At 38.3% G+C, this 16,290-nt stretch overlaps 1 protein-coding gene across 1 annotated transcript in view; it reads left to right on the forward strand.

Annotated features, from left to right (window-relative positions):
• ELAPOR2 (endosome-lysosome associated apoptosis and autophagy regulator family member 2) overlaps window positions 1-16,290 on the forward strand; it is a 186,556-nt gene that overhangs the window by 137,313 nt on the left and 32,953 nt on the right. Inside the window, exons 11-18 of the mRNA XM_037066138.1 lie at window positions 1,915-2,005; window positions 2,650-2,752; window positions 6,299-6,436; window positions 7,895-8,158; window positions 8,859-9,032; window positions 11,042-11,231; window positions 14,885-14,981; window positions 15,670-15,771. Coding sequence (XP_036922033.1) covers window positions 1,915-2,005; window positions 2,650-2,752; window positions 6,299-6,436; window positions 7,895-8,158; window positions 8,859-9,032; window positions 11,042-11,231; window positions 14,885-14,981; window positions 15,670-15,771 — 1,159 coding nt within the window. The remainder of the gene's footprint in view (window positions 1-1,914; window positions 2,006-2,649; window positions 2,753-6,298; window positions 6,437-7,894; window positions 8,159-8,858; window positions 9,033-11,041; window positions 11,232-14,884; window positions 14,982-15,669; window positions 15,772-16,290) is intronic.

Here is a 16,290-nt window from a genome sequence, read left to right on the forward strand (position 1 = left end):
TCTGTTAGGCTTAATCATTGAAAGTGACGGCAGCTGTACTCCTCAGAAGCCCAGCTTAAGCTCCACAGGGTGGGCCAAGAAGGATTCCTGTGGGTGGGGCCGTTGTTTCCCCCAAGACTGACACTGCACGAAGGGGAGTGCTCTGCCTGAGAAAGGTAGCTTCTGCAGTATGGGGAATGACTTGCCATGAGGATCCTTGCAGCTGACCTTTTGGCTCTCTCCCTAGAGCCACCAATCCCAGACTCTCCTTATGTGGCCCTAGTCTAGTCTGCCCTACCACTGCTGGAGCCCAGGGTCAGCGGCTGCAAATGGAACTTTCTGTATTGGCCCTTTAATAGGCTCTCTGCAACTCTAGCCATCTCTCCCTGGAATACAGAAACTCTGCTGCTTCTCACAGTTGAATGTTATTTGGGTTCTTTTTCTGGTTCTAGTGCTCTGGGCTGGGGCGCCCAGCTTGGGGTTTAGATCCCACACTTGTTAGGGGAACCATCCAGTCACTGGAATATCCCTTTAGAACTCCAGCTGCTGCCTGTGGGAGTGCGGGCAGCTCCCTTGCATCTCTGCACTCCTTACCAGTCATGTTTTGATGAAGTCATTTCTTCTGTCTGTCTTGAGCAATAAGGCTTCTCTTCAGCTGGTGTTCAGTTTGTTAATCAGGGTTTTTATACAGTTTTCTTTTGTGCACCCTCTCTCAGTATAGATGCTATCCATTTGGGAATATCTCTATTCCTCTAACCTCAGACACAAGTTTCCAGTCTGCCTAAACCTAAATGCCTTTCCCATTAATTACAGTGCATCCGAAGGCCTGGAGTCCTGCTGGACCAGACTGTTTTATAGCTGTTCAGCCCTTGGTATTAGGAGTTGATACCTGCTTGATTCTCTTTTTAACCTCATGAACTTTTAGACAGTAGAATAATTGGCATTTCTCTCAGAAACAAGTAGATTGGTGCATATTATTTTCTTAGGACTAGTTTGATTTGTGTACATTCGACATATCACCTTTCTATAAACTGCTGATTATAACCCTTCAAAGACTGCCAAATTGCTACTCTAGCGCTGCTATTAATCCCTTCCTCAGTTTCTCCTTTATACTCATCAAAATAGCAGATATTGACATTTTTCTTTTAGAGATGAAAGTGTCAATGCCAAACCATTGCCATTAATCAATAGCCTTGCTTGATGGTATGTGGGGGATGCTTCTCTTTCCCTCACTGTATTGTGGCCATTTCAGCCTATGGTATGTTGATTGTTTTTATGCCAAGTACAGACCACCCCCAACACCTTCTATGTGCATCTGTATTACCCCACGCTGATGACAATTGTTTGTGTGTCTCTCTCATATTCTACTAGTTCTTCAGTGAGCAAGAACACAGTCCTGTCTTCTATCCCTAGGTGCATATCATGGTTCTTATCACTCAGGAAGTGCCCGTTGAGTGAATGAAAAAGTGAATGGATGCAGAACAAGGGTTAACATTGGGAACAACAATATAGTAAACTATAGGAAACCACTCCACTTCTCAAATCTTCTTCATTAAGTAATTAGAGGTTTCTATTTCTCATTGGTACCAGGATACTAGGACCTTCCTTCTTATTGTATTAGAATGCATAAGACCGTCTGTTTTAGTTCAGAAAAGGTAATCATGCCTCATTGTTAGTTCTCTCATTAAGTAAGTTTTATGCAAAAAAATGCATTATTTGATTATATCCAGGGAATCATGTGGAATATCTTTATTGGTATGTAGGAGTTTACCTCTATGTGCAATTGTAGCTGCAATTTAAAAATAGGAAATTCTTTTGGAGTATTTCTAACTTTGAACATAAACACTAATGGTCTTTTCTTAAACTTATTTTAAAAATTTGTTAGTAGCCATTAATGGAACTTTTACTAATAAAGATAACCTTTATCATTTCCAGGTTGGGAGGTAGCCGGAGATCATATCCAGAGTGGGGCTGGAGGTTCTGATAATGATTACCTCATTTTAAACTTGCATATCCCAGGATTTAAGTAAGGAAAACCAATTCTGATTTCCTTCTGTAAGAATCCTCATGCCTGTTTCCCTATAGAAATAGATGGAGCAGGACTGACTTTATAAAATATAGCGGTATTGTGGTATCCTTAGCAAATAACAAGTAGGACAATATAGATAAGAATATCTATAAAATCAGTGATTGAGAAACTAACTATTAATTGTGTGTTAGTTAGATCAAGCTGAAAGTTTTTAGTGTTTTATCCAAATGTTACAACAATCTTGCTTCTTATATGCTTAATGAAGACTATTTGCAGTAGCATCTTAGGGTTTTTATATTTATTTTTTCTCAGTTTTATCTGTAGAGCAGTATGCTACAAGTTTTAAAAATCATTTTGCTTTAGTCCCCAATGTTGAAATGTCCCAGTAGGTGTATTTTTCTCACTTCAGGATGGGTGGTAGCATTTGGAGATTGAAGCATAGCAACATTGTTGTGGAGACTCCCCTTAGAACAAAGGGCGTGGCCATGCACAGATTGAGTGAGGAGGGAGTTGGGTTTCAGGGAGCAATGGATTAAGGGAAGAGAAGAGCATGGCTTTCAGTTTAATGAAAAAAGTGACAATTTTGTTCCAGATTGTATTCAGAACACATTCTAATATTGTAAATTTAATCTGTCAAATAGACCACCAACCTCTATGACTGGAGCCATGGGTTCTGAACTGGGAAGAATCACATTTGTCTTTGAGATGCTCTGTTCTGCCGACTGTGTGCTGTACTTCATGGTGGTAAGTGAAAGAGTGCTTTTCAAAGGCAGTTTAGAAATCTGGATGCTTAGCATTCTATTTCAGGTGTGAATTTATTTATGCAAGTTGGGTAAGAATTCTATTTTTCCCCCATGCTTAGCACCTTCCAAAAATATTTTAAAATGTCTAAAGAAGTCACTAATCCCTGGCTGGTGTAGCTCAGTGGATTGAGCACGGGCCTGCGAACCACACAATCACGGTTCGATTCCCAGTCAGGGCACATGCCTGGGTTGCAGGCTAGTTCCCAGTAGGGAACTCACGAGAGGCAACCATACATTGATATTTCTCTCCTTCTCTCCTTCCTTTCCCCTCTAAAGATAAATAAATAAAATCCTAAAAAAAAAAAGAAGTCACTAGGAATCGTGCAATGACACTCACAAAGAAAGCATTTGTTCCTCATGGGGAGGCTGAGAGAGGGGCCTGGGCAACTGACAGAAGTTGGAGAATATTAATCTGGTAGAAAACTTCTTCCTAAAAATATGCTATCAGCAGGATGAAAATTTTCCTCTAAAAACTACTCAGGAGTTCAAGCCATTGGTGGCGGGGCAGGGTGGAGGATGGGGGACCTGTATTAGTAAGCGAGGAAAGAGTAATGTTGTAGACACTTGGAAGAAAGTAGACATGTCCTCATTAAATTTAATCAGTGTGGACACAGGACTTTACTATGTATGTGTCATTCATTATTTTACCCTTTTCCCAAATGTCCTATCAACTCTTAGCTTAAAATTTTATTGGACTTCATGTGGACATTAAAAGGTTGTTGGCTAAGATTTTAGTATGATAAATTAAGAAGTGACTTTTATAGACATAATTTGTTTTGTTTTTCTTAAGATTCTTCAATAGCTAGTTAACAGTCCATTAACAATTCCCTGAATGACAAAAGAGATATATGGAGATTTAAATACCTGTGCTTACTAAAAGCTCAAATGAAGACAGACTATTTTGTTCTGAAAAACAAAAAAGACTTTGTAGTGTAAAAGGAGAACATGATTAATCTTCAACATATCCATCTATATTATACCTCAAATGACCATTAAATGTTCAATTTTTCTTGCTCTGTCTCCTTATTCCTTTAATCTGTGAGTCCTTCTTCACTCTCAGAGCCACTGCTGAAATTTAGATTCCTATTATCTTTTAACAGTAGTCTCCTATCCAGCCTTCTTGTCTGCATTCTCTATCCATGCTTCTGTCAGAATATCTTTGTAAACATAAAAACAATAGTAGAGCCCTGGCTGATGTAGCTCAGTGGATTGAGCGCGGGCCTGCAATCCAGACGATCGCGGTTCGATTCTCAATCAGGGCATATGCCCCAGTTGCAGGCCAGTTCCCAGCAGGGGATGCACGAGAAGCAACCATACATTGATGTTTCTCTTCCTCTCTCCTTCCCTTACTCTCTAAAGATAAATAAATAAAAAATATTAAAAAAAAAACAATAGTAGAGGCATTCACACCAAATCTACCCCCTTACCCTTTGTAGCTTTTTATTGCTGTGGTAGTAGCCCTTGAAGTGTGGTCCCTGGACCAGGTATCTCCTGAGAACTTGTTAGAGATGCAAATATCTCAGCCCCACCCTTGTCTTAGTGAGAAACTCTGGTATTGGGGCCTATCATTCTCTGTGCTTAGCAAGCCCTGAGGGTAGTTTTGATGCTGAAGTGTGAGAACCAATAGTCTATAAATACACTTAATTTTTTAATTGACTTTAGAGAGAAAGAGTAAAGGGGAGAGAGAGAGAGAGAGAGAGAGAGAGAGATTGACTGATTTGTTATTCCACCTATTTATGCATTCATTGATTGATTCTTTATGTGTCCTGACCCTGGATCAAACCTGCAACCTTGGCATATTGGGATGATGCTCTAACCATTGAGCAACCTGGTCAAGGCCTGAGATTCTTGAGCATGGCATCTAGATGCCCTTTGCTACCTTCTGTTACCAAAACTACTGTGAATGGTCACCCCTCTTTAAGCACCCTGACTTTGTTAGTGGAACACCCTGTATTCTTTCATTTCTCTTGCCTTGACACTTTGAGTCACAGTGACATTCTTCATTTAGCTTTTTTGTCTAGTGAGCTGTCATTCGTACTGCGAGGGCAGATCAGATTTTACGCTTTTGGAAAGATTTCTTTTATTCCCTAATGTAAAATTAACAACTCTTTCCATTGTACTCCTAAAAGCCTCTGAGAAAACCTTATTTTAATTATGTGAATATATTCACTTCTTTGTCTTTCTTATTTGACCAAGCCCTCCTGAGGGTAGGTCTTACAATTATTTGTTTTGGTAAATCCATATTAGAGTTGTAACTCATAGCAGAATCTGTTAGTTGTCTTTCTGTGTGATTTGGTCTTCTCACAGGGTTTTTTGAGATATCAATAAAGTAGCATGTAAAAATACTTAGTGGTGTTAGTTGCAGTAAAGCAATACATTCCACTTATCGGAATAAACACCCAGGAAAGTCATGTTTAGCAGAGCACTATCTGTATATAGGGACCCCTTTGAGGAAGGGGCATGTGTGATGATTTGGTTCTTGGGTGATGTGGGGAATCCTGTCATGTATGAAAGGCACATTCTCTTATTTTTCTCTCTGGAGTGTGAACTTAGCATGCACCTCTTTATAACATACTTGCCTGCTTCATAACATGTTTGACTCCTATGTTTATATCATAGGAAGAAACAGACACGTCTTGATTTCATGCCACCGTATTGTCAACCTCCAAGATAATTAACAGAGGCCCATCCAGATTCTTAAGTCATGTGTTAGGTGTTCTGAAGGAAAAACTAATAGGAAAATTCAGGGTTGGTCTTGGTTTTCATTTCAGATAAATTAGATGTGTGTTACATTATTTGGTTGGTTTCTCATATGTGCTTTCTAACCATGTTAATGGCAATGTATTGGTTGGAATGTCACACATGTATATGATATTCTAAATATTGAATTTATCTAAGGAAATCCCATCAAATATTATACAAACTTATTCTATTGAAATTAAAGTATAAGCAAAAGAATATTTCATGAACATGAAATGTTCATGTTCATAATGAACATGTTCATGTCCATAAAATAACATTCTGATTAATCTGCACTTGGGTAACCCTGGAAGTAGCAAGTATAAATCTGGGAGAACTTATAACATCTGTGTAAGAGCTGCCTATCAGAATCTCTCAGGGAAACAAGTGAAAATGGAGAGCATTGACATTTATGAAGTTTACTGTGAGAAATTTAATAAATTATGTTTCTCCTCCTAAGTATATTTCTCCAAGCTACACACACATATACAAATCCCCCTTAAACATACTGTGATTTGAGGCCTCTTTTAGGTTATATTGCCAATGTGGTTGATATATTGTACTAACGAAGCTAGTGAGTGCTTGTGTAGATTTGAAGGGAAGTTTTGAAAATTCTAGTGTTGAGTGTTCTGCAGATAAATATTTCTAAACCTTCCAGGGTATGCTCTAAATACAAACACATATTTGTAATGAATACACACATATATATTAATACTGAGTTTGTGCTCTTTTTGTATATATATTTTAGGATATTAATAGAAAAAGTACCAATGTGGTGGAATCATGGGGTGGAACCAAAGAAAAACAAGCTTACACCCACATCATCTTCAAGAATGCAACCTTTACATTTACATGGGCGTTCCAGAGAACTAACCAGGGTCAAGATGTAAGTTCCAAGTTTTTTTTTTTTAATGCAAAGTTATTGCCTCCAGTGGAAATTCATAGAAAGTGGTCACTCAGATCTCCTGGAGAAAGAGACAGCTTTTTACCAATGTGGAATCAAACATTTGGTTATGAAATAGTTTGGTATAAAATGTTTTTTTGAGAGCAGGAATGTATGAAATGGAATAATACAATGAATCTTTAAATTGTCCTACACTGTGGACCATTACAGTTACTGAAAGCATAAGAGAAAAAACATCTCATTTTGAAGTTATCTGAAAAGCTCTCTCAGACTCTGAGAAGGCTGGTGACTTTCTTCCTCTTCATCTGAATGATCAGATGTTTGTCCAGGGGCCATTAACAGATGTTGGTTTATAATTTTGTCATAGTAATGTCTCTTTTATAGCCTGGAGGGTATGCATGGACACTTGGTTGGGGTTAACACAGAGAGTTATTTACTCTCTATGTTATGTTCCCTGCTAGCATAGACCTTAATCCTCTCATTAGTAAATTCCATTGTATGTTTCAGTGGTAGCAGGACTCTTATTTTTGTGGGTCCCCATATGTGATCTTCCCGAGTAGAAAACAAGAAAAACCACTTGTTCAGAAGCTGCCTTAAAGCTCTGGTGGCAGCTGGAGCATTTTTTTTTTTCTGTTGAGGCTTTCACTGGGGAATCCACTTCCCGTAGTTTACCTGACTTCACCTGTTATTTACAAGTGCTCAGATTACCATCATGCATGACATGAATGTGCAATGGGATGCCTCCTTGCCTTTCTTTGGCCTTTGATGCAAACAAAAAGCATTAAGTAGTCAGGGTAATGCTGCCCTGTACTGACTGCGTAATGCCCACTACTTGGTGAGAATGAGATCTTAATTGACCCAGTATCTCAACAAGGAAACGTATAGTAAGTCACAGATTCTTGCTGTCTGTTCCAAATCCTTTCAGTAGAAATCAGAGAATGCTGGTCAGGGCAAGAACTAGAGAGAGAGAGAGAGGAAGGCCAGGAGAAGTCATGTGACTGCATCAGTATCACAGAGCTGGTGTTAGGGTGAGGACCAGAGCCTTAGTCTTCCAAGGCTCCCACCCTGCCATTGTCAGATTCCTATTGTAGCATTAATTTGTGCTCGCATCTGAGTGAGTGATGATGAGAGATCAAGTTGCTCCTCTGTTAAACCATACTAGCTCTCCCAGATACAAAGTCTATCAAATATGCCCGGTTAGTACCAATTTTGAAATATCTTATGATGATTGTAACAAAACTCTTGGAACTCCGTGACTGTAGAATTTCACTTCTAATATGAAGATTTGATTTTTTTAAAAAGAACCAAACAAATGAACCTATTGTCATTTATAAACTAAAAGGCTGGGGCATTCTGCTTATTTTGGTGATCAACATGAAACGATCTGGTTGTCCAATTAAGCCCCAAAGCAGAAGTCATTACTTTCTGCTCTCTTTTTAGAATAGACGGTTCATCAATGACATGGTGAAGATTTATTCTATCACTGCCACTAATGCAGTGGATGGGGTGGCGTCCTCATGCCGTGCCTGTGCCCTCGGTTCTGAACAGTCGGGCTCATCGTGTGTCCCCTGCCCCCCAGGCCACTACATTGAGAAAGAAACCAACCAGTGCAAGGAGTGTCCACCTGACACCTACCTATCCATACATCAGGTCTATGGCAAGGAAGCTTGTATCCTTTGTGGACCTGGGAGTAGAAGCACTCGGGTAAGTGAGCGTGTTGTACTTCATCATCTCCAGGAAAGCGCATTTTGATAGGGGGACTCAGTTCGCTGTAATGTTTCTTCAGGAGCTACAAGGTTGCTAGTTATGTGTATAAATGACTTTTTCATTCCCTTTCTTGTTTTCTCTCCTTTTACATTTATTGAGTGCTTAATATATTCCATGTAAGTGCTAGTTTCCGAAAATATGAAATATTAAGCACAGCACTCAAATAAGAATGCTTTCCAAAATTATAAAACGTGGTTTCTTGTGTGTTCTGTTAAAACAGAGCAAGTAAACAGCCTCTGTAAGTTGGGCTATAGGAGCATATGGAGAACAGCAAGTGTGTCTTGTAACATTTTAGGGGCAAATGTTGATGCTATACTATGGGTGAAGGAGAAGGTAGTTTTACTTTAGTAGTTACTGTCTATTTGAATAGGCATAGGGAATTTCAACTATGTAGTAAAATGCCTTTCTACAGGATACTAACCTCGGAATAACTGCTTTCTGAATCTTTTAAACTTTACCTAAGACAATCTAATTAGCATTTAGAAATTCCGTGCATCATTATAGTAAAATATATTATAAGCTGAAATTACTGAAATAGATTTTAAACCTAGATCTTTGGAAATATTTTTCATTGTAACTAATACTTTCTTTTCTGCTATATTATTAATTTTAAAACATTTCTTAATCCCAATCAAAGGACCACTCAGTCTGCTACAGTGACTGCTTTTTCTACCATGAGAAAGAAAATCAGAGTTTGCACTACGACTTCAGCAACCTCAGCAGTGTGGGCTCATTAATGAATGGCCCCAGCTTTACCTCCAAAGGAACAAAGTATTTCCATTTCTTCAATATTAGTTTATGTGGGCATGAGGTGAGTTCTGGCTGTCAAGGGGAGATGGAGCTGTATTTCAAACCAGATTGAGCTGATATTTTCTGTGCTGATGGCTCAGTAAAATCTCCATGGAAACTAATAACCAAATGTCAGAAATTGAGCTTTGATTGCTTGCATCCTCTGTTGCCTCCTAGCATGCTGGTTGGCAGCTTTCTCCACCAGAGGCAACCTCATCTGGTTCTCAGCAAAGCACTCACCTGGTCTCTTGAACCCCAGGGCTTGGAGCTATGGTGGAAGTGCTTTGAGGTTCTTTCATATTTATAAAGGTGGCTTAGGCTTGTTATTCCTCCTGTATTTTAGGCAGGTAGTTATAGTTTGAGAGAAAGGTTTACTGTTGTTTATACTATTGTCAATTCTGTGTTTTAAAAAGAAAAAGACTTCCAAGAGGAAGTTTGTGTGGAACTAAAAAGGAGTTAAGCAGGGGACAGATACCAGGTGATCAGGTAGCTTCTGCTAATAAATAATGGGATTTTATTTTCCATCAGAGGAAGCAGAGCCTTAATTGACACTGGTAATGGGGAGAGTTACAGAACTATATGTTCACTGTTTTCAAGGCAGAAAAGGTTGGGGTTGGGAGGTATATGCCTATGTAAGGCCTTTCCTCCATGTCTCTTTCTACATTGACTCTTGTATTGCTAATGGTCTTCATTAAGAGGTGTTGTGGCAACCTTTGTACACAGGAAATAAAAAGGAATATGATGACCATAGAAGTTTTCAAGTAAAAATTTTCTATAAATTTTACATGGTATGACATTTGTCCTGTCCTAATTTTACATACTCATTCAATTCATTAGTGAAGTACTCACTAAGTAAATATAGATTAAGTACTTACTATGTTTAATACTATGTCAAGCAGTGAATGAGAATTCCATTATGTATCATACTTTTTCTTCATCTTATTCCTGTATTACCACTATTTTTCTTCTGTCTTCTCTTTTCTCCCCTGCCTTCTTTCTCTTTTTTTCCTTTATATTCTCATTCCTTGATGCTTAGTATTGTTTTTCTCCTTCTTTCCTCCGTAGTTTCTCTCTGGTCTTTTTCATTCTTCTCTCGTTTTGGCTTCAACGATTTAATTTAAGCTCAGTAAAAATATGTCGCACCTGTATGGTGGCGAGAAAGCTTGGTGGAGGGAGAACGTTTCAAAGGTTTTGATTGGCAGCTGCAGTAACAAAGCAAAGTCTGTATTTTTTCTTTATGCCCATCTGTGCACACTCTGTATCTAAGACCAATAAAATAGTGTTACTATTTGCCTTTGCACATTTCTTTCCAGAAATTATAGAGCAAGCTATAGGCCTTTGCTTTGGAACTATAGTATATTTGAACATACTATGTCTAAAGAGTCCTCCAGTTTTTATAAATTATAGTTTCCCACTACCCTCCAAATGATTAAAAAAGTAAATCCTTGTATTCCCTTCAACTTACTGTGTAGTTGAGCAGATAACTGTCTTTGAATCTAAGAGTATATGAATAAAGACACTTGTAGTGACCAACTGTTTAGAATTTTGATGTTGTCCTAGGACTTTGCAGCAATATGGCTTTCATGCTTTCTTCTTTAGCCTTTGCATTGCCTTTTTTTTGCACACATCAGAAGGACAAGGAAGAGCAAGTCTTTTTCCTTGGCATTAAAACCACGATCAGCATTCTGGTCTCTTTGCATGCCTAGTTGTCCTATGAATTGAGGAGTTCATAGATGATTTTTACTTCCTTAAGTTACATGGCTTTCACCCCGCACAAATGTTGCTTGTCGTTGGAGAAGAAACACAGCCTTGAATTAGGGTATTCATGATAACTTTAGTGACTCCCAACCCTGGCGGAACATTGGAATCACCTCAAGAGCTTTTAAAAATTACTAGTGGCTGGCTCACTAGATCTAAATATCAGAAATGTGGTGAGGAGAGAAGCACTGCTTTTCTAGAGTCACTAGCTACCCGCAGGCCAGTTTAGAGAGTGACCTTCAATAAAACCTCTATATGACTTTATTTTTCTAGGGGGAGAAGATGGCTCTCTGTACCAACAATATAACAGACTTCACAGTAAAGGAGATGGTGGCAGGGTCAGATGATTACACAAATCTGGTTGGAGCATTTGTGTGCCAGTCGACTATTATTCCTTCTGAGAGTAAGGGTTTCCGAGCAGCCTTGTCATCACAATCCATCATTCTGGCAGACACATTTTTAGGTAAGTTTTGTTTTGTTCATATCTGCATGCATGAATTTAAAAAAATTATGGTATTGATAACTTGTCATTGCACTGGTGTCTATCATAGATGATTAAAGCCTACAGGTAATTCTAAATCATCACTTTGTGGCATGGTTAACAAGCCCTTACAAGTGAGGTCTATTAATTAATCTTCATGAATACAAGAAACTTCTAAATTTGTATATTAACTCATATGTGATATGTGTTTTGCTTTCTGAGAGTCTGCCTATCAGATTCTCCAGGAGTTTAAGCGATAAAATAATTTATGAGCAAAACTATAAACAAAAGAACAGTAAACAGACACAACTTAAACCTAAATCATAGTATCTATGACCAGAGTTCATCATCTTTTTTCATATCAGAAGTAAGCTGGTGACCAGTAGCAAAGGTACATGTGTTCAGTTTTATTCCCCATCTGCTTTGTGGTGTCAAGAACATAGGAAAGGTTTAAGATGAACTCAGGTCCCTGATTAGTAATTCCTAGGGATCAAGTTCATTAGACTTCTGGGGTTGGGATTAGGAACCTGTAACAATCCAAAAATTTAACAAGCTTCTTAGATGATTCTAATATGCAGTAAGAGTTGGAAACCATTGCTATAAATTCCAGAGGAATTCAGCTTTACTTTTCAGCACCAAGGTCAGTTGCCAAGCTTGCAATCAGCATCCAAACTCTGTGTCAGAAGCAAAGGGTGTTGTTATTCCTTGCATTTTAGCCCTGTTATCATTTTGCCTGGGGAAAAATGCCTTACATTTAGATTAAGCAAATTTTGGAGTTATTTTTTGAAATTATTAGAACACAAGAATATTTTTTTTTTGTCCAATAATGCCTGGAATGAGTGTGAACAAAAAGCTGTATTAGCAAAGTAGACCAACTCATTCTACAAAACTCACCAGAGGCTGAGTGTTATAATAGTAGATTGTTCAAATGCTAGAACTAGAAGGGACTTTAGAGATCCTCTAGTTATCATATGCATTTTAAAGATTCAGCACAGGAGGCCCCTGAAGTGGAATCCATTTCTGGATTTGCTGCCCCACTGGGAGTGCACCTTTGTGGTCACCAGTCCCTCTGCCTCTGCTTTCCCCACCCTCTAGTCCCCCCACAGGGACTCCAGGTCAGGTGGAGTCATGTTCTGCAGCATTGGCTCCAGTGGCCTTTACAAGGCACCTCTGTCTAAAAGTCTTTTACTGGTCCTCAGTGCCCTGTCTCTTTTTCTGGCCCTTCTTCTGCTACACTGTCAGAGCTTCTTCCTGTATGACCTCCAAGTAGTGAAGGATGACTTTCAGTAGGATAAAAATGAACATCTGGACTTCTGTTCAAGATGGAGGCATAGGTAAACATGCTTTGCCTCCTTGCACAACTACAGCAAAAATTACAACTAGACTACATAACAAATATCTCCCAGATTCTTAAGAAAATCAAGCTGTATGGAAGTCTGACAACCAAGAATTTGAAGAAGCCACATTCATCCAGATGGGTAGGAGGGTGGGAGAGTCAGAGAGGTGGGGAGAGGTAGAGTGGTGGAGAGAGGTGCAGAGATGTGGAAAAGGTGGTCCCACATTCATGTGCGATAGTTAAAAATCAGGAGGGATACCTTGGGATGAAAGGATCCTAGCCCCAAACCAGCCCATCCAGCCCCAGGTTCCAGCACCAGGAAGATAAACCTCCATAACTTCTAGCTGTAAAAACCAGTGGGGGTTGTGTTGGTGGAAGAAACTGTAGTTTCCTGGGGAGATTCCTTTTAAAGGGCCTGTAATGGTCTTAGGACTTATGCAGACCCACCACATTTGGGATTCAGCATCAGGGCAATAGCTGGAAGGGCACGAATGACATACAGGGAGAAGATGAAGTGACTGGCAACAGGGACAGTGCTGGGAGACAGTTTACTCCTAGGAAAATCTCCAGAGGCCAGGCATCAGCATTGTCCCCTCTCTAAGCTCTCTCCCATGCAGAGCCACAAAGCAGTGAAACAGGTTGCCCCACCATGGTGATTACCTAAGGCCCCACTCCATACCAATTACAGGTGTGCTTTTCTACAACAGGCCACGCTACTATGACAGTGAGTCAAAGGAGCTCTATCTAATGCACAGAAACAAACACAGGGAGGCTGCCAAGTTGAGAAGACAAAGAAACATGGCCCAACTGAAAGAACAGAAAAAAACTCCAGAAGAAGGACTAAATGAAATGGAGATAAGTGAACTATCAGATTTAGGGTTCAAAACACTGGATATCAGGAAGCTCAATTAAATCACTGGGTACTATAGCAGCATAAAAAAGACCCAGACAGAAATGAAGGTTACATTAAGTAAAGTAATAAAAAATCTACAGGGAACCAACAGTGGTGGTGATGAAGCCAGGTTTCAACCAATGATTTGGAACAAAAGGAAGAAAAAAGCATTCAGTCAGAACAGCAAGAAGAAAAAAGAATGAAAACAAAACAAAACAAAAACAAGAATTGGCTAAGGAGCCTCTGGGACATCTTTAAATGTACCAACATCTGAACCATATGGGTGCCAGAAGAAGAAGAGCAAGAAGTTGAGAACTTATTTGAAAAAAATAATGAACGAAAGCTTTCTTAATTTGGTGAAGGAAATAGACATACAAGTCCAGGAAGCACAGAGAGTCCCAAACAAGTTAGACCTGAAGAAGACCACACCAAGACACATCACAATTAAAATGAAAAAGGTTCAAGATAAAGAGACACTATTAAAAGCAGCAAGAGAAAAGCAGATAGTTACCTACAAAGGAGTTCCCATAGGACTGTCAGCTGACTTCTCAAAAGAAACTTTGCAGGTCAGAAGGGATTGGCAAGAAGTATTTAAAGTGATGAAGAGCAAAGACCTACAACCTAGATTACTCTATCTAGCAAATCTATCATTTAGAATGGAAGGGCAGATAAAGTACTTCACAGACAAGGTAAAACTAAAGGAATTCATCATCACCAAGCCTTATTACATAAAATGTTAAAGGGAACTATATAAGAAAAAGAAGATCAAAACTATGAACCTTAAAATAGCAATAAATTCACAACTATCAATAAACGAATCTCAAAACTAAACTAAGCAAACAAGCAGAACAGGAACAGAATCTAGATATGGGGAGAAAGTTGAGGGTTATTAGCTGAGAGGGGAAATGGAGAGAATGGGAGAAGAGGTACAGAAATTAAGAAGCATAGATTGGTAGGTATAAAATAGATAGGGGGATGTTAAGAGCAGTATAGGAAATGGAGTAGCTGAAGAACTTATATGCCTTACACATGGACATAAACTAAGAAGAGATTGCTGGAAGGAATGGGGGTACTGAGTAAAGGGGGGGGAAATGTGGAAAAATTGGGACAACTATAATAGCATAATCAATAAAACATATTTTAATTAAATAAAAATTCAGGACATAAGACCCAGCAAAGTAAAGTGACTTAAATGAAATTACAAAGCTAGGGAGTAGAAATCTTTTATTTTTTTTTTCAGAGACTTTGGAAAGTTTCTTATTTTTTACCATGAATACATTAATTTAATACAATATTTCTTGTAAAGTGACAGTGTCAAAGTAAAACTATTTTTATTGAGATATACAGAGACTAAATAAACTTAATGGTCCCAGATGGCTTAATAGTATCTTTTTTATCATCATCTAGGAGTGACAATTGAAACCACATTGCAAAATATTAATATAAAAGAAGATATGTTCCCAGTCTCACCAAGCCGAATACCAGACGTGCATTTCTTTTATAAGTAAGTGAAAATGCTGTTTCCCTTTACAGTTTTTTTAAGTAAATGTCACTTCAGGGTGCTAGCATAGTAGTTTATAGTTAACAAGCAGTAATTGGTCATTAAGTAAAAAGTAGGAAACATGGAATAGTTTGAAGGCCTTATATAATTTCTCTTATACATATGATATTTTAAATTAGGCAGTAGACTCTATTATGTAGGCAGTACTTATTTGTAATTTATATGCCAAAATATCAGCCTGAGTGGATATGACATTTTTCCTTCAAAATTTCTTTTGATTATAATTATAAAAGCTTTACTAAAGTTCTTCATTGTAGCTTATCACTTTACCTGGGGAAATAGTCAACTTTTCAAAGTAGATGACATCATTTGTATGAAAGCTAGTGGTAGGGGGTTTAGAGGGTGGAGGGATAGAGCAAAAAGGAAAAAGGACTCATGGACAAGGGCAACAGGGTGGTGATTGCTGGACAGAGGGGAGTATAGGGGACTACATGATAGTGGAAAAATATAAGAAAGATTGAATTAAAAAATAATAAAATCAATCAGCACCCAAGAAAATTCTAAATTAGTGAACTTTGATACATTTTTCTTTTTCTTTTGTTTTTATAGCATAGGAGTTACATGCAGGATATTTTTATCTTTGTAATCTGTTTCATATGTACTTTATAAAATGATATTTTCTTTACAATAGGTCTTCTACAGCTACAACATCTTGTGTTAATGGCCGATCAACCGCTGTGAAAATGAGATGTAATCCTACTAAACCAGGAACTGGTGTGATTTCAGTCCCTAGGTATTCTTATTCCTAAATAATTGTTTACATTTGTATTTATTAGGAGGAAGCAAAACTCTAGAATCTTAATATTTTGCGACATAACATCTATGGATGTAAAGCAGAAAGAGGACAGAAGAATCTGTAGATTTTTGTTGTTGTGATGTGCTGAGCCTGTTTAGAGGCCCTTCTCAGGACTTCCCAGTCTCCTCAATGACCTATTCTCACCCTGTTTGCCTGAGTATCTAAATCTCTTAAAAAATTTTAAGCAATATATAGTTATATGGTTTGTATCCTTGTATTTATTCTGTCTGTTTTGCCTTAATTTCTTTGAGAGCTGGATTGGAAACTTTACTGGGTTACATTTCTTTATCACCAATGAATTATTTGGGTGATCTAGATTTAGTCATCTAACCTGTAAGTTGTAGTTTCTTTCTCTGTAAGGCAATGGGGCCTGGGTACATAATTTGTATGATCCATTTCTAACTTTTGAGTTGCTGATAAATGTTGGTGAAATCACTAAGGTAGAGTCTGACCTAC

The sequence above is a fragment of the Sturnira hondurensis genome, unplaced genomic scaffold (assembly GCF_014824575.4).
Source record: "Sturnira hondurensis isolate 20B ecotype Veracruz unplaced genomic scaffold, ASM1482457v3 Scaffold0016462, whole genome shotgun sequence".
NCBI lineage: Eukaryota > Metazoa > Chordata > Mammalia > Chiroptera > Phyllostomidae > Sturnira > Sturnira hondurensis.